Below are 22,900 nucleotides of genomic sequence, written 5' to 3'. Positions count from 1 at the left end.
TGGATGACTCACGTAAAAAATGTCAACAAGTGTACTACTATCCTTAGTAAAATGGGTAGGAAATGATGTATTCACTGGAGTTAAATTAAAAGCTTTCATACTATTTACAAAGGATGAATCTTCAAGAATATTGCTGTTGAAATCTCCACACATTATAACGAAAGGTGATACGTACGTTAACTCACCCAAAAAGGCATCAACGGTGAAATTTGAATTGAAGCATTCGGTCGATATACAGAACCCAATAATATTTTATTGAATTTACAAGCTATTTTTATAAAAACATATTGCATTTCACTACAATGAGGGGCCTTCTTTACAAGTTGACAATCGAAACTTTCACGAACATAGATAGCTACACCTCCACCAACAAGATTGATTCTGTCAGATCTAAAAAGTTTATAACCACTTAAATTATAAATTCTGTCATCAACATCACTTAAAAACCAAGATTCCGAAACACATATCACATCAACTTTAGAACTAGCAAACAAGTATCTAAATTCATCCAATTTTTCTCTTGATCTCAAACTTTGTGTGTTAAGATGACAAACTTGCAAACCAGTATGTCGATTGCATATAACATTAATCATTATCCGCGTATTATCCCTACTGATAGCCTGTACAGAATCCCTTATATGCTGCTCATTAGGATCCTCCATAAACGTCAAAGACATAAACAAGAGGTGCCCAATAAACTGCAGAAAAGCATTGCATAACCCGTTCCAGAAAAAGAGCAAACTAAGACACGAAGAGGACAAAGATTAGATATTAGAAAAAGAGAAAAAGAAAATAGAGACATAGAAAGAAAAGTTTACATTCTACGAGTATTTTTTGTTTTAATTCAAAATAAAAGAAAAATAATAATATAAAAAAGGTAGAATAATATAAGAAAAAATAATTATTAGAAGCTTGCAAAAAATAAAAAAAACAAAATTTACAAGCAGCGAAAAAAATTTTGTTCAGTGTACTATTTATCTGCATCATTTGTTGTCGTTGTTTGCGTCATCATGGTAGTATCAGCTAAGTCATCAGTGGTCTCACTATGGTGGCCTTCTTGGATATTGAGGGCGCTTTCAACACTGTTCCTCCTTCAATAAAAGGTATACCACTAATTTTTACCAATGAAGCCAAATACCTTGGTCTGATATTGGACAAAAAATTAAGTTGGAAATCCAATATACAGGAAAGAGTTAAAAAAGCTAAAGTAGCTCTTTTCCTTTGCAAGAAAGCTATAGGAAGCAAATGAGGTTTTCAACCTCGCATAACCTACTGGCTATACACATCGGTCATCCGACCAATACTTATGTACGGGGTTGCAGTATGGTGGACTGCACTGGAGAAAGTCACATACTGCGACATACTCAGCAGAGTTCAGCGCACTGCATGTCTCTGCATAAGCGAGACATTGAGAACCACACCCTCAGCAGCGTTAGACACTCTCCTCCATCTGACACCCCTCGACATCTTCAGTAAACAAGTGGCAGCGAGTACAGCGATAAGACTCGACGCCTCATCTCAATGGACCAACAACAATGTGGGACACTCCATCATTTTGAACCTCTTTGGTTCTATACCAAAGTACATAGACTACACTATACCTAAACCCCTATTTGGAAAAAAACTTCCAGGTATCCATTCCATCCAGAGATGAATGGGAAGACAAAAAACTCCTGGATAACAAAAGTATTCATTTTTATACAGATGGATCTAAGACAAATGAGGGAGTTGGTAGTGGTGTGTACTCAAAAAAGCTTAATCTAAGCATCTCATTCCGCCTCCCTAACCATTGTAGCGTTTTTCAAGCGGAAATATTGGCGATCAAAGAGGTTCTCTCCTGGCTAAGAGAAAACGTGATATCAACTTCTGATATCCGCATCTTCTCTGACAGTCAAGCTGCTATCAAATCCCTTGACGGTGTCTCGACCAAATCTTTGACGGCCCTAGATTGTCGATCGTCTCTTATGGAGATGGCGCAGCAATTTAACATTCACCTCTGTTGTGTGCCGGGCCACAGAGACATCACAGGTAATTGTAGAGCCGATGAACTCGCTAAAAATGGAACCGTCAAACCTATCTCACCTGAAAGGGAGAAGATAGGTATACCGATAGCTACATGTAAACTTATGCTAAAAGAAACAGCTTTTGCGATAGCAAATTCTAGGTGGCACAGCTTACCAACATGCGCAGCCACAAAACTCATATGGCCTTCTCTGGACCTAAAGCGCTCTAAAGACTTGTTATCTCAAATTAGACTTCATATTAGCTCCCTAATAGGTGTCCTCACAGGACACTGTCTTATAGGCAGACAAGCAATACGACTTGGCGTAGCCTCAAATGACTTCTTTAGGAGCTGCATGGACGAAGAAGAAGAGGAAACAATCTCTCATCGTTCATGCACTTGCCCTGCTCTTTCACTCAGACGCAAACTTCATCTGGGGGACTACTCTTTTTATAATCCCAGCGAACTAGCTAAAAAGGATATTAAATATCTTCTTCGCTTTATAAAAAGCTCAAAATGGTTCTACTAGTTAGAAGTAATTCTCTAGATTCATGTGGTATCACAATTGGCCTTTCTCTTGGCCTAAGTGTGTGGATTCTAAATCCGCAGCCACGTTAACCTAACCTAACCTAACCTATGAAAAATAAAAGACTTTTAATTTAGCTTCAAAAGAATACGGTCGTGTTTTATTTATATTGGAAATAAGCAAACATTACAATCCCCAAAACAGAAATAATCATATTTTGCATCAAAAGCCATAAATTCCAAAAAACAATAATTTTCAAAATAATAATTATAGTCCCCATAATTATCGGCAATTTCCGAAAAAGTTTGAACCCATGGAATAAGATCCAACCTCTTTGCAACTTAGGAAAGCCCCTAAAGCCACCAACTATGTGGAAGGATATAATAAAGAAACTGGTTCTAAGGCAAATTTTCGGTCTTCAGCCTCGGAAAGCCCAGATTACCCTATATTAAACTAGGAAAAAATGGTAAAACTATTAAGGTTTTAATAGATTACGGAGCAATCAATAGCCTTCTAAGAGAAGAAGACTCTCCTAAGCATTACATTAGAAATGGAAAAAAACCGTAAGTCGCTCCATAACAATAACAAAAGACATAATAATACCCAAAGAAAAATTTGCTCTTTCAGTAAAAGAAGAATGCGAATTTCAAGTTCATAATTTTAGTAAAAATTATAACGCAATAACATTTTAATTCCAAATAGTAATATATACCTTAATGGAGAGATAATACCTCTGTTCTCTTGCTTAGACAAGGAACATGAGTATAATGAAAGCATTAGTTATTTGAATAATATGCTTCCAGAAAATATTATTATTGAGAATAATATCAAAAAAAAAACTTAAGAAGAAACCATTTAAATGTGGAGGAAAACTTTAAATTATTAAAATTAATAAAATAAAATAAAAATGCGTTTTACAAAAAAGTGATGATTTGTCATTTATAAATCAGATTAAACATAGCATTCCAACAGAACATAATTCGCCGATATATACAAGAGTTTACCAATACCCGGAAATTCATGAAAAAGAGGTAGATCGGCGAATCACAGAGATGATCGATCAGAAGTTAATTCAACCTTCAAGTCCACCTTACAATGCTCTCACCTGGGTGGTACCGAAAAAAGAGGACCACACTGGAAGTAAAGGATGCAGAATTGTAATTAATTATAGGAAATTGAATCTTATTGCAATAGAAGTTAAATATCCTATACCTAATATTGAGTAAATATTAGATAACTTAAGTCATTATACCAACTTTTCGAGAAAAATCAACCTTCTCTACTCTAACGAGACAGTATGAGTTTTTGCGGATGCCATTCGGGTGAAAGAATACACCCGAAACCTTTCAGAGACTTCACTTTTCGATCATTAGAAGACATTAAGAGGGAAATTGTTATAAGCGAACCCACTTGTGTGAAAGTACCCACACAAAATCTTGACTTTAAATTCAACCAAATATTATCAAAGATAAAAAAATTGCGAATAAGCACTATTTGCCCTCTGCACAAAGTCTATCAAAATTATAAACAATATGCGCAGATGAAATGCTTCGTAAGCATTTAGATAATATAAAAACTGAGAGATGTATCAAGAATCTTTTGATTCTTAGTTTAATCTGAAGAAAAATACGACGTATAGCAGAAGACTTCCCCCCACCAGATGTAAGAAGTCTGATGCTTTAAATAAAGACAATATATTAAATATTTAAAAACCCCTGACGAGAGCAAAAGTTGTTATTTTTTTCGGAAACGAAGCAACTCTCAAAGTCGCAACAACACCTGCTGAGTCAATAAATAATTTATATAATGCAAGAAATTTGTTTTAATATTAATAATTTAATTAATTTTAGATTTAATAATTTAAGTATGTAATTCAATAGTTCCAAAGTACTTATAGTTATCTTAATGTAAAAAAGTAAATATAATTTGGTTCATTACACTATACACTATACAAACTCAATTTTTCTTTCAGCTCTCTATGGCTTTGGCCTTATAAATAGTAAAAGCTTTCGACTTAGAGGTCTAAACGACGAAGGCAATTCATTTGCCTTAAAATCACATAACTACAAAATAATCTACAAAAAACAACAATAAGTGAGAAATAAACAAGAAATCTTAGCGGAACACCAGAGCGATGGCACCATATACATACAGTGACTACCATTAATATTCGGTTTTTGTTAATTTTTTTTTTACTTCGACTTGGTGTTTAAAAATAAAATATATACAACTATTTCTTGCTGGTGAAAAAAGAATTTATTATTTTTTATTAAATGGTATAATTTTTGGTTACCAAACTAAAAGCTAAACAAAGAAAAAAATAGAAAAGGAACAAAACTTTTAAAAAACATAGTTCATTAATATTCGGTTTTTTCTAAAAACACAGATGCATTGTTAAGAAATTCATTTTTTAAGAAATGAATTAATATTAAAAACCATGACGTGCCCGCGCGCCGTTATGTTTGACAGTTGGTTTTAAATTTTTACCCTTTAGCTCTTCGTTAGGCCGCGTTTCCACTTGCAAGTCAACTCGCGGAAGTCTTGCAGAAGTTTCTTGCAGTCGCGTTTACATTGTCATGTGAATTCTTGCAATTTCTTCTGCAATAAATGTCTTGCAAGAAGCTCGCGCAACATACTGTCGCAATTTATTGCAAATGTATTTACACCAGGAGAGCAATTAATGTCGCAAGAAATCTGGTTGTTTACTTAAAATTGTGATATGTTAAAAATTTGGCAATATCTTGGAACGAAGTTTAAGGTTTCGTTGTATATATTTAAATTACCAGAATTATTTCTAATAATAAGTGTATGTATATATATTAGAAACAAAACCACCCTTACAATTTTCGAATAAAAATGTTTATTAACTAATGTTTTTTTTTTTTATTAAACGGCATTGAAGAGCATGCTCGTACAACCCATTCTGGCATCTAATTACTTTTACAATGACTGGCTTAAACGCACAATTACAAGTAATAAATTCTAATTTATTTTTGTGTCAAACATTGATAAATAATAAAACAACGTTTTTATTTCATGGAGAGTTAATGTTCTTGAAAATACTCTAAACTGTGAGCTATTTTGGAGAATCCCGGTTGTTCCATAAACATGGATTACACTCGTAAACTTCAATTAAACGCATAACTTCTTCGCAAGGCCATTCACGACCTTTTATTTTACTCATTTTGTATGTGTAAAGCAAAGACGTTAACCAGCTACTTGCGCGAGATATACGAAACTGTTTCGATAAGCTGCAAGAACTGTCGCAAGTCGATACAAATGTGTTTAAACTAGCAATTAATTGCACTTGCAAATACTCGCAAGAAGTTATGAAAGTACTGTCGCGATAGAAATTGCTTGGTAGTTTCCACTTGCAATTCACTGTCGGACAGACTATCGGACATTTATTGCAGAAGTTTTCTTGCAAATGGAAACGCGGCCTTAGGTTTCCACCAACTTGCATCCTTGTTTTTATGCTCCTTCGCGAAGTTGACTCGAATTTTCCTGTTGCGCATATTAATGAAGGGCTTCTTTCGGGCAACACGACCATTGTAGCCATATGCTTTGATGGTACGACTAATGGTAATGCAAATATTTGCTTTTTGCATTCAATTCTGTCTTCTTCAACTATTTTTGGGGCACTTAAACGAGGATTAGCTTCGATCTTTCGTACTATAAGCCATTCTTCTTTCGCCGTAAGTTTTTTTGGTTGGCCCAACTGCTTCTTTGGCTCGATTCTTCCTTCATTTTTGTATCTCCGGACTATATCATCCCCGACAGTGTTTGTCTTCATATTTAATAACTCTGCAATTTTCTTGTAAGTTTCACCTTTTGCGTGTTGAATAATCACAAGTTTTCTTGTTTCAAGACTCGAATTTTGTCCTTTACGACCCATGTTTTATTTATTGAATAATTCTATAATGTTTGACTCCTAATTACTTTACAAATGTACGCAGAAAACCTACAGACTAGTTTGGTTTAATTTTATATTAAAAACAAACAAACCGTTAGTCTTAAGAAATGTCAAAACAAGCAGAGGAAGAAAAAACCGAATATTAATGGAGCGTTTACATTCAGTCTTTATGCGTTTACATCTAATAATCTTAGCGGAGGATGGTTAATGGCGGATAATTTTTGATCAATTGTAATGAATATATTCAATCATAAATAAAATAAACAAATACTAATATTTATAATAATGTTTATAAGTGGAAAATATGAAAAAAGAGAACAGTTTTTGGTATCTTTATGAGACACATCGGAAACAACACGAATTTTGTTTGTTATCACAGCGTCATGCGGCAAAAAGAAAACACTTCCCAAAGTAGGTTCTATTTTCTCATCTGTGATACGCTCCATGTGTCCTAGATCCAAATAAGTCTGCATGAACTTACAGTATTCCACTTTTAGGTCTTTATCAAGCGAAAACCGGCGTTCCATTGCGAGAAGTCTAGACAAAGACCAGCTATGGTGATAGCAAACTTAACATTGTCTTGTCGAAAAAAAAGGTCTACCATTTACTTACTATCAGATGTACGAGTAAGAGTTTTTGAAAAGTTTTCATCTACCTCATTTTTAATTACTCTAAAGGAAGAACTATGAGGTACCTCTTCAATTTCTTAAAAGGATTTCAAAACAACAACAACAAATTTACTTGCAAACAACCCGTTACAACGCATCTAAACAATATCTCATGAGCAACCACCTTTCCATCTGGTTCTGAACGATGATCACTAAGCAGAATACTCCACGCCTTGTTAACCCCCAACAAAACATCAATGGGACCTTGGTTTTTGAATCCTACGTCCGCTAACAAAAGATAGTCAAGAAAAGTGAAATTGCTGGCTTCAAAAGAAAGCGAAGTTATTTGGTTCAGAATATACGCCTCAACTTGCATAGTATGTGAGGTAATGCGGGATTTTAACTTTAACTCAGCAGCACCTTGAGTCACACCAGGTTCAACAGACGAAATCCCGGATATTGGTAAACGAGCATGAAAACGACGACCAAATTATCCGGTACGAACGAAACCTGAGAACGACTATCCAACAAAACGTGAACGAGATAAGTCTTTCCAGAAACGTCAAACACTTTACAACATCGGCTGGTAATATAACCGAAGAACGCGAACCATTTTGCATATGGTTGTTTACGACGGAAGCTGAGCCCAGCATTAGCTGGGCTTGGGTGATCTAAGTGTTCCAAGCTATGGTGTCGAGAATTGCATGACGTACAACGTGCTTTCGATCGACATCGATTCGATGAATTTTTAGTACCTATGGAAGGTACTTACAATGACGTCGATAAAAAAAGCACATTAATGTGGGTAGGTTAAGTCAGTTGCACTGCACTGAACATGAGCAGATGAATAAAAAAATGTTCGTGGTTACAATTTGCGAAGCAACGCGAGAAGGGGTCGCCTAATTTAAAATAAAACCCAACATGTTACTTAGAAGGTGGGCAAAGTGTTTAAAAAACATAACAAATTTTAACAATGATAGACGTATTTGGCACAAACACGTAGTTAAATTAAGTTCTATACGTAATTTACCTTATCATTTATTACTAAAGCAAATATGAAATGTACTAAATTACCTGGCACATAAATAAAGAGAATATACTGGAGCTAGTTTGAAGTGCGGTAAGGTCACATCCAACTCCGTTATAATTTGGGTAAGAAACTGCGCCTGATGTTTTTCTGGGAATTCCAGTACAGCCGGCAAGATAAGTTCCTGTCTTTGACTGTCAACACCAATCATTTTCCTTGTCGACCTGGAAACAAAAATACTAGAACAAATTATGTTGCAAATAAAAATGTTTGACTATTTTATTATGTAGCGTTGGCGAAGAGTGTACACAATTAAGTTTGGTATACAATGAGAGTTTGTGTTTAGCCTGTATTTTGTTTATGTACACTCTGCTAGAAATGAGTCTTGAATATCGAATAGTTGGTAAAACATTTCATTATTATTTTAAAGACTTAGACATGATAAGCAGAAATTTGTATATAGCTCACCTTTGATCCTGCTCATTAGCATCAGTTGAAACTAGACTTGATATCGATTTAGTTTCTCCTTCAAGACTTAGATCGGTAACTTCATTACTAGGTTCGTTGTCATTACACTGGGTTTTTTGTTGTTTCTGCATCGATCTATTGGTTGTTTGCTTTTTGTATGCTTCAACTACTTCGGTTTGGTTGTCATTAGTTGTCTTTTCTATTTCCCGGGTTTGATGCTATTGTTATAAATATTTTGCCATTGAAACTCAGTTATGCCATACATTTACTTCTAACGTGTACCTTACCGTTCTAATATTTTCATCTTCCGTACTAGAAGCCCACGATGCTTGCAATGTTAAAGATCTACTGCGAATAAACAGATATGACATATTTTTTGGATTATAAAATAGTTATATGCAAAAAACATACAAATAACAGTTTAAGTACAAGTATACATTCAGAACAAAACATTTATTAACCAGGTATATCCCATTCGTTTTCCTACCGTTTGTCCATACAACAAAATCATTGGCCTATCCCCAGGAAAAAAGTTATTAAACATCGGAGCAGGTATGAACTTACTGGTTTTAAGATAACTTAAATATTATGTGTAAATAAGACAAACTTTTTGATTTAGCCTTTTAGCGTATGAAAACGAATGAATTTTGTATATTTTGTTCATATTATAAAACTTAATACAAAAACTTATCCATTTTTTCGTAAATGTAAATTTGGGTGTAGGCCACTTTTTCAGTGTTAGATCATTCCAGTTTTGGAATTAAGCTCGAGTTAAATCCAAAAATTATAAAACCCATCCGTGTACATACCTAACTAACTTAAAAGGTATGCTTTTCTATAGACAAAAATAACGTATCTACGGACCAGCAAGTATATGAAAAAAAAACTAAGGGTGGACAAACAAGATATTTGGTCACAATATTATTGGACGGGTGTCTGATGTTGTTACTTGATTTTTGAGGGAGTAAGAGAAGTTTGATTTTTTTTAAAGTAACTATAAAAAAGAAATGTCGATTAACTTTTAAACGGGTGGTCGAACGTTTTTTTGTTACTGGACACTCAGAATGCCACCGGTGGATTAACTACTTGAAAATGTTTGATAGTCGATACAAAATTTGATCTGGTACATATGTTTATGCCATACAAATAAAAAGTTTAATATAAAAACCATAGTTTTTGGTGATAATCATCAAATCCCCTTGATCCGATCATCCTAATTCATTAATTGTGGACGGAAGGTGAACTTTGTTTGTTTTGGGGGAGTTCCTATACAAATATTAGCCTATCATATTTTTCCTGGGGTTTGAAAAATGAATTGATTGGATGAAAAAAGGGTGGGCAAATGAATGGAACATAACCGGTTTAGAAATGTTGAGTTCGAAGTTCTTAATTCACACAGCTTAAGTCTAATCAATTATAAATACAAATTGAACATGTAACTGCGCACACAAGGACATAACTAGTATTTAGAAAACATTAAAGTTGAATGCAACAATTTATAAACTATATTAAATATATATTTTCAAAAACTTACTTTTCGTAAAGACAAGCTGAATCCAGTTGTGATTGAGAGAGAGCAAGATTAAAGCGGCCATCTGATGGTGAATCTAAGAAGCGATATGATGCCACACGACCAATCATAACTACTGATCCATTCTAAAATGTTACAAAACCAATTTGATAATTAGTGAAACTAGCTTGATAATTAAGCAATTATCAAGATCGAAGCATTGAAAAGACGCAAAATAACATAAAATCAGACCGAAGAGTGTAATTATAAAGAGAAACAGCCAAATCTTTTTGAATTCTTCAATTTCGCAGTGTAAAGAATTTGTTTTCATGAAAGCAACCGTTTTAAGCTTTGGTTTAGTTGCCATTTTATTAATAAGCAAACCAATTTATAGTCCGTGGCAGACATTTTGTTTTTGTGCCATCTGTCAAATCTATTGTTTAGAATCCTTTGAGAAAAACTTAAGTGCAACCGTGTGTTACTTAAACTTGACACAAAACTTAACTTATTCTTCATATTCATTTTCTTATTAACCTTTCATTCTTGTTTTACGTCGGATATTGAATAAACATAAAATTATCTTCTTAAGTTGTAACCTTATGCTTTATATTTAAAAAAAAAAATATTACTTTATATTTGATGAATTGTAAACAATCTTTTTATTAAATTGAAAATAAAAAATTTTCTTGGATTACGAACTGAGAGAACATGAGTAATGAAAGTAATAACAAACTGCCGAATCAGGCTCTGCAGCAACAGCTTCCGCCACTTCAACAGCCTCCTTTGCAACAACGCCTTCAGCAGCAGCAACCATCAAATGCAGCAAATTCCACCTCTAATGCAAATTCCGCCACGGCCACCACCTGCGCAGATGCAACCAGATTTAATTTCTTTTTTTCCAAGCGATGATGACTAGACATTCTGCTCTCATGAAGCGCTTGTCGGAGAATGTGTTTAGTTTAAAGCAGGAAAAAGTAACCGCAGAATATACGGTGGAGGTACTAGCAAAAAACATTCAAGATTTTTACTACGATGAAGAAAATTGAGTCACATATTAACAGTGGTTCGAGCTTTTCGCGTCCACATTTAGAGAAGAAGTAAAGGCATCAACAGAAGATGCTAATGTTCGGCTTATTTTAAGGAAGTTGAGTTCAGCTGAGTACTCCAGATTTGTTAACTTAATTTTACACAGTACACCTGCAAGTTTCGATTTTAACACTACAATCGAAAAACTAAGCAGAATATTTGGGCAATCGGAGTCTATTTTCAACATGCGCTTCCACAGCTTACAAACCACCAAAAGAAGTTGTGAAGACCACACAGCATACGGCAATAGAGTCATCAAGAATTGTGAGAAATTTCAACTTGTGAAACTTAGAAGTGAACAACTCAAGTTGTTACGGTAAATTTTACCGCAACAAAAACCAGCCTTTAGCTGTTTTCTTTTTCCCGTTGTGGCTGCAAAATATCGGCAAAGTTGAGGGCAACCATGGTCTCATCAACCACAGGTGTACCTAGCCTTTATTTTGCAAAAGCAACAAAAACAGGTGATCGAGTTCGAGAACGAGTTCTTTCGACAAGGTCGAAAATGCCGGCGGATGAGCCGAAGAAGTATGCGGTCAGGCGGACCCTACTTGAACAACAACAACAACATATTTGTATTTTAACAATTATCATAGTAACGTAGATTTAATAATAATAATATAACATTTAATCGTTAATGTAAAAAATGGGCTTTTAACGCCGCGTTTTTAAAGTCGCTTTATTTCATTTTTGGTACAAAACTCACACCTCGAATCTCGCGTGTAATATTGATTGTAATAGGAAAATGCCTAGTTTAGACTTCTTCTCGATTTTTGTTTTTCTTTACACTTTCTCGAGAAATAAGAATAGTTGGGAAGGGGTCTGAACTCGCCATTATGTTTCGGCAAGTTTTGGAAACTCATCCAACAACTTGTTGAAACCGTGATTGTGTGTGTGGAAGTAAAGTTTCGCTGAGAGTCAACAACGGTGGCTTTCCTGATGAGCGTAAAGCTTCCAGGAAGCCGCGATACCGTGACCGACAATCACGAAAACGGATGCTTGTGTTGTATGAATGTGTGTGTGACTGGAATGGTAGAGGGAGGAGGAATGTAGTTTGAAATTAGCTTGGAGGGCACGCTAGTAAGAGCCTGACAAGCGATAAGAGACAAATAAAGAAAAGTTCGAGGAATTGTGTTAAGGACAAAGAAAAGTCGAGAAGAAGGATAGAAAACTAAAGGTCGAGGAAATTGAAAAAGGGAAAATTAAAGATTCGAGGATCGAGTTGTGAGGATCGGGAATAAGAGGATACATAGAAAAAAAAGATAAGTAGTTCGTTTCTGTTGTTTATTTGTTCTTTAGTAGAGATATATTTATTGTTGAGACGCGTCCGGTATTAAGAACCCATTTTCTTTTGCGAGTTATTTTCTTTGTTTGATTTAAATTTCATTGGCTTGTAATTTTCATTTTTTTTTGTTTTGGAAAACATTTTGGGTTTTAATCCAGGGATCTTCAATCCCACGGTTTCCCAAAGAATAAATTTATAAGTCAAAAGTCAAACGTTTGTCATTTTCTTTTTATTCGCTTCACTCATCATAAGAGTTTTGGAATTTTCTTCTTCGGTTTGGCAAAAAAAATTCCTGGCGCCCACTTTTATTGCAACGTACCCCACTGTAGGTACTTGTAATAACATATTTCTAAATTATAGCAGTTTGATTGATTATTAAAAATCGATCAATATTGTTATAATTTACATAAACAAATTCTTCCAAAAGAACCCAGCCCAGCTGGAGCAGTCGCGGTTACAGCTTCGTCAACAAGCTGTATTGTTGCACTTTTTTTTCGTTCTCTCTTTTGTGTCGCATTCGTACTCGGTTGAGTGCGAGTTGCTGGAATCGTTGCGTGCGTCGTCGTCGTCGCTACGCAGCCGTCGCGTCGTCGGTTTTGTTTATTTAATAATAAAATAATAATAAGAGAAAAAAAAGTGTAACAAATTGGAGCCCAACGTGTGGGGCAGAGTGGAAGAATTTCGTGGTTTATTTCGTATCGTGTTTTTATTAATTGTTTAACGTTAAATAGAACATTTCATTCCCCTTGTTTTTTTTTATAGGTATTTCAATCGAGTTGTTTTGGTTCCCGTGGAAAATTATTGAAGTTGGACAAGTTTTTTTTATTTGTTTCTGTTGACTGAAATTTTCATCGAGGGAGTTTACAAAGTGAAACAAAAAAAAATAGCAAGTATTTTTTTTGTAATTTGTGTAGCGTAAACTCGTAATTCTTTTACTGTGCATATTTACTGTTTGGTGTTAGTGTTATTTGTTTCTTTTTCTTTTTTAATATTTATTTATTATTTTTTTGGTCGACATTTTGTCTTCCATAATTTTTGTTGTTTTTTTTCTCTTATTTTGGTGTGAGAGAGTTATTATCACTAGATTATCGAGTGACTTATTTATTTTCTTTTGAGTGACAGTTTTATATTTTTTGAGTGACAATTTCATATTTTTGAGTGATAGTTAATTTTTAAATTTTCAAAAGAGTTGAGTGTATTTAGTTGGTTAGTTGGTGTGACCATCCCAATTTTTTTTTCAATTCACTTTAGAATTTGTTAGGAAATAAATTTTTGTTTTATTTTTAAATTATATGTTTCTGAAATTAATTACAATAATAATTTACTAATCAGAATTTTAAGTTTAGGTTTGCCAAATAGATTTTTCTTAAAATATTTTTTTTATAATTATATTTTTTTTTTAAGTTTTTTGTGTTAGTTAAAATGAATATTGGTAGGTTAGCGCAGGACGAATTGGCCTACGAGATGAAGGTCAGAGGGTTGAAAGTAGGGACAGTTGAGGAAATGCGGAAGGCATTGAGGTCATCGAGGTTACTCGTTAAGAGGAACTCGATGGAAGTTAGCTTAGTTTACCCCTTCACTTATGAAGAGGATGTCGAGGCAATAGAAGCTAAGATTGAGGAGATTAGGGTCCTTCTTAAAGTACCTCCGAAGAATCCAAAGTCTTCGGAGTACATTAAGATAGTGACGAAAATTGAGTGGTGTATAGGCAGGTTAGCTAGGACACCTTGTGAGGCCGAAGATGAAGAAGATGAAGTTAGTTCACTTCGGAACAAGGTTTTGTGTCTGTTAGGAGATCTCACTGTTGATAGTGAGAATAGCGATAAGGAAGAGGAAGTGGAGAAAGAAAAGACTCCACTTAAGATTCAAACCCAACTTCGAGTACAAGTTGGTCAGACTCCTTGTAGTGGACGGTCTGCGTTAGGACTGGCCGGAGGATTATTAACTGAACCGAGGAGTGGTGACAGTAATCCCTCGGCCAGTGATATTTCAGTTAGGGTTCCAATAGGCAATAGGGTCGATAGGGTTGACACTTCTGTTGAACAAATGGTCGTTCAACAGAAATGCATCGAACGTTTAGGGAAGTGGGGGGTGAAATTTACTGGTGACTCAGGTGGAGCATCAGTAAATTCATTCCTGGAAAGAGTGGAGGAACTTCGTCTGGCTAACGATGTTCCTGAAAGCCACCTTTTTAAATCCGCTTCGGAGCTTTTGGCTGGTAGGGCACTTATGTGGTTTAGGTCGGTTAGGGAAGATTTAGTGGTTTGGCAAGAACTCGTCAAGGAACTCAAAGCGGAGTTCCTTCCTGCGAATTACGATGATCTCTTGTTGGAGGAGATTAATCGGCGTTCGCAGGGAAAGGAGGAAACTTTCGGCGCGTATCTTACCACGATGAGGACATTGTTTCGAAGATTATCGGAACCTTTGTCAGAGGGAAGGATGCTTTCGATATTAAGGAAAAACGTAGATCCTTTTTATCAGGTACAGATAGCTAGTGCCAAACCAAAGACGGTTAAGGAACTTGCTATCTTAGGTAGGGAACTGGACACCCTTAAGGTGAACGTAGATAGTTTTACCCCACCTTCCAAAAGCAAAAATTTGTTGGAACCGGAGTGCGGTTACCAACCTAGCTCGTCTGGACAACACCGAGTAGCGGCTGTTGCTCCAGTTTCCGAGAATCCACTTAGGCAGTCGGTTAGGTGTCACAATTGTAATAGGGAAGGACATATTGCTTTGAGATGCACCGTTCAGAAACGTTGCTTCGGTTGTGGAACTGTGGGAGTAAATCGTAGGGATTGTAATTGTTCGGGAAATGGGAATCGGGCCCTTGTGTCAGCAGGACAAGGAGTCCGTCGACGTTAGGAAGGTCGTCTGCTGACGATCAGCGGGTAGGAGTTAATCTGAGTTTCACGTTAGCGGCAAATGGTAGGGACACTAGACCATATTTAGGAGTTAGGGTTTATGGAATCAAGTTTTTAGGACTTCTTGATTCAGGAGCCTCCCGTACCATTGTGGGTGGTGACGGGTAGAAAATTTTTAAAGAGTTAGGGCTAAGGTTAGGAAAGAGTAGTGTTGGGTCAGTAGCGTTAGCAGATGGAGCAGGTGTAGGTGTAGCTGGATCTGTTTCTCTGCCAGTGGAGGTTGAGAACAAATCCTTTTTGATAGAATGTCTGGTCATTCCAAATCTTCCACACCAGTTGATCTTGGGTGCCGATTTCTGGGCACTATCGGGCATAGTCCCGGATTTGAGATCAGGTGCGTGGAATTTTTCGAACCAAGGGAGATTGGCTTCGATGACAGACATGGTAGCGATTAGGGAAAAATCGGATTTGAACGATTTTGAAAATAGGAAATTAGAATTAGTGTTAGAAGAACTTTTTAAATCAATGACCGAGGGTTTAGGGTGTACCAACTTAGTTGAGCACAAGATTAGGACGTCTGCAGAACCGATAAAGCAAAGGTATTACCCTGTTTCGCCAGCGATTCAGAGACATATCGATCAGGAGCTCCAGGAGATGTTGGAGGCTGGAGTGATCGAGAAGTCGAAGAGTCCTTGGGCATCGCCGATTCTTCTGGTTAAGAAGAAAGATGGCAGTTATCGGTTCTGTGTTGACTATAGGAAATTGAATGAGGTTACAGATAGGGATGCTTATCCACTACCATTTATTTCAGCTATTTTAGACAAGCTTCGAAACGCGAAGTACTTGTCTTCTTTAGACATTAAATCTGCTTATTGGCAGATTCCAATGGAAAAAGAATCGCGAAAGTACACAGCCTTTACCGTGCCAGGGCGTGGCCTGTATCAATTTTGCAGGATGCCTTTCGGTTTGCACAATTCCCCGGCAACTTGGCAGAGGTTTATTGACGACGTTTTAGGTCCTGACTTAGAACCGTTCGTCTTTGTGTACTTGGATGACATTATCATCGTCACCGATTCTTTTGATAGGCACCTAGAAATTTTAAAAGAAGTTTTTAAAAGGTTAGGAGATGCAGGTTTAAAAGTAGGTAGGGAAAAGTGTAATTTTTGTAGGCCTTCTTTAAAATTTCTAGGTTACGTAGTTGATAGGAACGGGCTTCATGTTGACCCGGAAAAAGTGGAAAGCATGATTAGGATTCCTGCACCGAAAAACGTGAAGGAAATTAGTAGTTTTGTAGGGACTATTTCTTGGTACCGTAGGTTTGTACCAAATTTTGCAATTTTGGTTAGGCCTCTTACCGATCTCTTAAAGAAAGGTAAGAAATTTGAGTGGACACAAGAATGTGAGGAGAGTTTTAGGAAAGCCAAAGAGTGTTTGGTTACGGCACCGATTCTGACATGTCCGGATTTTTCAAGGCCGTTTGTTGTGCAAACAGATGCGTCGGACTATGGCATCGGGGCCGTATTATCTCAGGAGTTTGAGGATGGTGAAAAAGCCATTTGTTATTTAAGTCGGTCATTGAATAGGAATGAAAGGAACTACTCTACAACCGAAAAGGAATGTTTAGCGGTCCTTTGGGCGATTGAAAAGTTGCGGCCGTATCTCGAAGGTGTTCGATTTACAGTCGTAACTGATCACCACTCTTTGGTCTGGTTAAGCAACCTTAAGGATCCGCAGGGTAGATTAGCTCGTTGGGCCATTCGGCTCCGACAATTTGATTTCAAGATCATCCATCGTAAGGGCAAAGAACATGTCGTTCCTGATATGTTGTCGCGAGGAGTTCCAGAAGTAGCTGGTGTCTCTGAAGCGGATTCGGACCCTTGGGTGATTAAGATGAAATCACAGGTAGAAAAGAGCCCGTTAGAATACCCATCGTGGCGAGTTGAGAATGGGCGGCTCTATAAACATGTCAGGTTGAACCATATAGTCGTTCACAATAATGGTGAGGAGTGGAAGTTAGTGTTAGGGAAAAATGATAGGACGAGAATCCTTAACGAGTGCCATGATGCTCCGCTTTCAGGACACATGGGCGTTAAGAAAACTTTTGCTAGGGTAGCAGAAAAATATTACTGGCCCAAAATGAGGAGTGATATTACTAGGTATGTTAGGAACTGTAAAATTTGCCAAAGTGTGAAACCGGTGAACGAAAAGCCAGCTGGTCTAATGACCGAACGAGTCGGTAATTCCCAACCGTGGGAAATGATTTGTGTGGACTTGGTGGGTCCATTACCAAAATCGTCGCGAGGGTTCGTTTATATTTTGACGGTCGTCGACTACTTTACTAAATTCCCCTTGTTGTTCGCGTTACGGTCCGCAACGGCGAAAGCGGTATGTCGGGAGTTGGAAGAAAACGTGTTTCTTCTCTTCGGGATTCCCAAGTGGATTGTCTGTGACAACGGTCCCCAGTTCCGTGGCAAGGAACTGAAAACGCTTAGCGAAGCGTACGGGTCACAACTTCGGTTTACGGCAAATTATCATCCGCAAGCAAATCCGGCGGAACGGATAAACCAGATCATTAAGACTACGCTCCGGGCGTATGTTTCGGAAAACCAGCGGAGTTGGGATTCGCAACTGGCAAAAGTGGCCTGTGCAATCCGAACTTCGCAACACGAGGTTTTAGGTGTGTCGCCATACTTCGCAAATTTCGGTAGGAACATGGTAACTAGTGGCCATGATGTAGGAATTAGGGATAGCGATAGGGACCCAGATAAAACGGAAATTGATAGGCAGTTTCGGAAACTGAGAGAGAATATAGCTAGGAAGTTGGAAGCAGCGGGAAAGAAGGCTGCTAAAACTTATAATTTACGTAGGAGAGACGCGCAATATCACACGGGTGATCTCGTTTGGCGTATTAACTTCGCGCTGTCCGATGCAGCAAATTATTTCGCGGCGAAGTTGGCGACCAAATTTGTAGGACCATTCAAGGTCAGCAAGAGAATGTCACCTTGGACATATCTTTTGATAGACGATCGCGGAAAAGAGCGTGCGACGTGGCACGTTAAAGACTTAAAACCTTTTGTTAATGTTTGAGTCAAGTCCCTTTTGTAGTAGTTTTTTGGTTGTTCATTGTCATTTTTGTCTAATTTTAATGTGCCACATTAATCATTTTTTTTCTTTTTTTTCTCTTTTAAATTTAATGATGGTTATCCTTTGTTGTTGTTGTCTACCCCCGGCTAAGCCTTAAGAAATGGTTTGCTTTTCTTGAAAAGTAAACACATTTCTTGGGAGGTAAGGGTGGGATTTGTTACGGTAAATTTTACCGCAACAAAAACCAGCCTTTAGCTGTTTTCTTTTTCCCGTTGTGGCTGCAAAATATCGGCAAAGTTGAGGGCAACCATGGTCTCATCAACCACAGGTGTACCTAGCCTTTATTTTGCAAAAGCAACAAAAACAGGTGATCGAGAACGAGTTCTTTCGACAAGGTCAAAATGCCGGCGGATGAGCCGAAGAAGTATGCGGTCAGGCGGACCCTACTTGAACAACAACAACAACATATTTGTATTTTAACAATTATCATAGTAACGTAGATTTAATAATAATAATATAACATTTAATCGTTAATGTAAAAAATGGGCTTTTAACGCCGCGTTTTTAAAGTCGCTTTATTTCATTTTTGGTACAAAACTCACACCTCGAATCTCGCGTGTAATATTGATTGTAATAGGAAAATGCCTAGTTTAGACTTCTTCTCGATTTTTGTTTTTCTTTACACTTTCTCGAGAAATAAGAATAGTTGGGAAGGGGTCTGAACTCGCCATTATGTTTCGGCAAGTTTTGGAAACTCATCCAACAACTTGTTGAAACCGTGATTGTGTGTGTGGAAGTAAAGTTTCGCTGAGAGTCAACAACGGTGGCTTTCCTGATGAGCGTAAAGCTTCCAGGAAGCCGCGATACCGTGACCGACAATCACGAAAACGGATGCTTGTGTTGTATGAATGTGTGTGTGACTGGAATGGTAGAGGGAGGAGGAATGTAGTTTGAAATTAGCTTGGAGGGCACGCTAGTAAGAGCCTGACAAGCGATAAGAGACAAATAAAGAAAAGTTCGAGGAATTGTGTTAAGGACAAAGAAAAGTCGAGAAGAAGGATAGAAAACTAAAGGTCGAGGAAATTGAAAAAGGGAAAATTAAAGATTCGAGGATCGAGTTGTGAGGATCGGGAATAAGAGGATACATAGAAAAAAAAGATAAGTAGTTCGTTTCTGTTGTTTATTTGTTCTTTAGTAGAGATATATTTATTGTTGAGACGCGTCCGGTATTAAGAACCCATTTTCTTTTGCGAGTTATTTTCTTTGTTTGATTTAAATTTCATTGGCTTGTAATTTTCATTTTTTTTTGTTTTGGAAAACATTTTGGGTTTTAATCCAGGGATCTTCAATCCCACGGTTTTCCAAAGAATAAATTTATAAGTCAAAAGTCAAACGTTTGTCATTTTCTTTTTATTCGCTTCACTCATCATAAGAGTTTTGGAATTTTCTTCTTCGGTTTGGCAAAAAAAATTCCTGGCGGCCACTTTTATTGCAACGTACCCCACTGTAGGTACTTGTAATAACATATTTCTAAATTATAGCAGTTTGATTGATTATTAAAAATCGATCAATATTGTTATAATTTACATAAACAAATTCTTCCAAAAGAACCCAGCCCAGCTGAGCAGTCGCGGTTACAGCTTCGTCAACAAGCTGTATTGTTGCACTTTTTTTTCGTTCTCTCTTTTGTGTCGCATTCGTACTCGGTTGAGTGCGAGTTGCTGGAATCGTTGCGTGCGTCGTCGTCGTCGCTACGCAGCCGTCGCGTCGTCGGTTTTGTTTATTTAATAATAAAATAATAATAAGAGAAAAAAAAGTGTAACAAAGTGCCTGATTTTTGTGAAAGGGTTGCACGTTTCATATGACACAGATGTATCAAGATTACTTTCACTTCTGCAAGGAGGAGATGAAACAGAAATAACGCTTGCGAACTTGGTAATGGAATGACAGAGGATCGCAACACCCAAGCAAGATACGCAATTGCTCGAAACTGCACCACTTAAAACAAAACGAAGTTTCTTACGGTACAAAAATTAACAGATGAATTCCTTACCAGTCAAGCCAGTCCCAGATACACCATGGTGGAGATGTGGTGATATACATTTCGCTACAGATTGCTTTTTCAAGAGCCACCAATGCTCATCATGCAAGCGTATAGGACACAAAAAGGTTTACTTTTCTTGCTTTACCAAAGCGAGTACAAACCAATCTTTCAAACCAAGCACTAACCAAATATAATCAAAACGCAAATTCAAAGTCAACAAAAGACAACGGAAATCAAAAGTTGTTTCTGTCAATACGCTCCAAAAATCAAAGCGTAGATTTATACAAGTCAGTATAAATGGTGAGGCACAATTTCATCGAGGACAAATTGGGAGCAATTGGGAAGCCCTATGCTTTCTTTGCAACAACTCAGAATCGGTAATTGATGCTCGGTGTATATTAATAAAATAATAAAACGATTATTAACGATCATATCGCCAATAGATTTTTCCAAATGGACGGCACCCGTAGTTGCCAATCAGGCACTTGAGTGAATGACGCCCGAATCCCCATCAACATCCACTTCCTGAACACTTTTTCGTAAAGCATGCTGATGGCAAGTTCATCACATACATAGACTTGTCGGACGCATACCTTCAAGTTGATGTAGACAAAGACAGTAAAAAGTTCCTTACAATCAACACTCATAGAGGCCTGTACAACAACAGACTTCCTCCTGGCGTAAAATCCGCACCAATAAGTTTCCAACAAGTCATGAATATGTTGTATTCTAACAGAACACAAAAATAAAACACGACTTCTTTCGGTTATGATTAAAATTAGAGTGACTCAAACTCTACTCATTATTTCCTTCGTTACCTATTCCCAGACCAAGATCATCACTTCTTTCGAATCAACCACGCATTCTACTTTACTTCACTTGCTTTGACACATTTTGTTTATTTAAAAACGAGTGCACCATATGTTGTAATTGACATACTTGCACTCCTTGGGTCAGTATTGCTTATGTTTGCAATTATGACCTATGTCGTTGTTTTGTTGACATAGTTCGATTGCGGTTATTTTCAAAGTGTAACGTATGACACACGAGGAACCTTTAGTAATAATCGAACTATGTCATGTGTCTTGTAAGCGATTCTTTGGAATTGTGTGTGGTCCCCAGTACTCAAGTTTAATGGCACAACACTCCTCCCCCCTAAAATAAGAAAGGCGTACGAGGTGACGAGTGAGATCTTTCGGCTTCAGGTGGGAAAGTCTTAATCGCAATTGAATTTATTATTTGCAATCTTGTTTTTTTTTTAGATATATATGTTACCGGAAATGTATGAAACATAGGAATTATATACAATTCCTAGGAAATGTATACAGTGTCTGGTCTATTCAGGAAATGTATAAAAACATTTACAAAAGAATATTTAAAACACACATTTCCTAGGAGATATCTATATTTCCTAGGAATTGTATACAACTGCTTAACAATGCTAGGAAATAAGTTAAATTAATGTTATGTATTTCAAAAAAAAATATTTTTTAGTGAAAGATCTTATTTATTTTTACAGGGTAAGCTGGAGTAACACTAAGAATTACATAAGATTTTATTTTTGAAGCACAAACATTTTGACGAGCTACAATCCCTTGTTGCAAAGACATTTTTTTAATCCTTGTCCAGTCCCAGTTGATTGAATAGTTGGAACTGAGCGAAGTGAAATTTTGGTAATAGGTAGGTACTTCTTTGTTATCCAGAATACCTCTTTTACACACACTGAATTCAGATGTAGAAAACAAGTGTTTTATGAGTCCATTCTTTGATCCAATCTGATAAAGCTCGTTATCTGTTTTATGATTACACCTATAATATTTCGGACGTCACCACGTTCTCGGTCTAGGACGGAAACCCTTACAGAAGTTCCCATGGAAACAGAAGAAAACTTCTTGAGACTTATAAAATAAAAGTCTAAAAAGCGGAAAAGTATAAAACCTACGATTTATACACAATTCTAATTGGTGCTTAGGAGATATATAGAATTCCTAGGCAATGTGTATAGAAAAAAATAATTCACACATTTCCTGACGATTTTTGGCATTGTATACATTTCCTAGAAATTATATAAAACGACGGATTACATACATTTCCGGTAACATATATACATTACAATTTTTTTTATAAAGGGTTTTTGTTTTTTATAATGATTAGGTAGCATTTTTGTTTCTAGTTTGTTTTATGAATTATTATAAGTGCAATGTTTCTTCAAGTTCAGGTGTTGAATTAATTTCGGGATTGTTTAAATTTTCTGTTGACTTTAAGTTAAATGTACATTTCATTTTAATGATTTTTTTAAATATTACCTATACAGCTAAGGCTACACAAATAAGACAAATAATAAAAACAGAAATGTGAGCATGTTCATGTGTGACATCTAATGACATATTGTTTTTCTTTAATATTTATACAATAATTATCTAAATCCAGTTTTTCTATATGGGTGGTATGAGGTGGGAATTATTATGTTTTCAGATATGGTTTGTTCT

General features: G+C 36.5%; 1 protein-coding gene across 9 annotated transcripts in view; it reads right to left on the bottom strand.

Annotated features, from left to right (window-relative positions):
• Positions 1-22,900, bottom strand: part of LOC129942264 (afadin) — a 223,760-nt gene that overhangs the window by 114,296 nt on the left and 86,564 nt on the right. For 7 of the 9 annotated variants that reach the window (XM_056051122.1, XM_056051130.1, XM_056051123.1 and 4 more), the window contains 4 exons: positions 10,079-10,200; positions 8,832-8,892; positions 8,545-8,762; positions 8,124-8,315 (listed from right to left, as the gene is read on the bottom strand). In XM_056051122.1, the coding sequence (XP_055907097.1) occupies positions 8,124-8,315; positions 8,545-8,762; positions 8,832-8,892; positions 10,079-10,200 (593 nt within the window). The remainder of the gene's footprint in view (positions 1-8,123; positions 8,316-8,544; positions 8,763-8,831; positions 8,893-10,078; positions 10,201-22,900) is intronic. The other 2 variants (XM_056051128.1, XM_056051127.1) reach the window with 2 other exon arrangements.

This window comes from Eupeodes corollae, chromosome 1 (assembly GCF_945859685.1).
Source record: "Eupeodes corollae chromosome 1, idEupCoro1.1, whole genome shotgun sequence".
Taxonomy (NCBI): Eukaryota; Metazoa; Arthropoda; class Insecta; order Diptera; family Syrphidae; genus Eupeodes; species Eupeodes corollae.
Note: the sequence above shows the minus strand (reverse complement) of the source record. Positions and strands in the feature narration are given on the sequence as shown.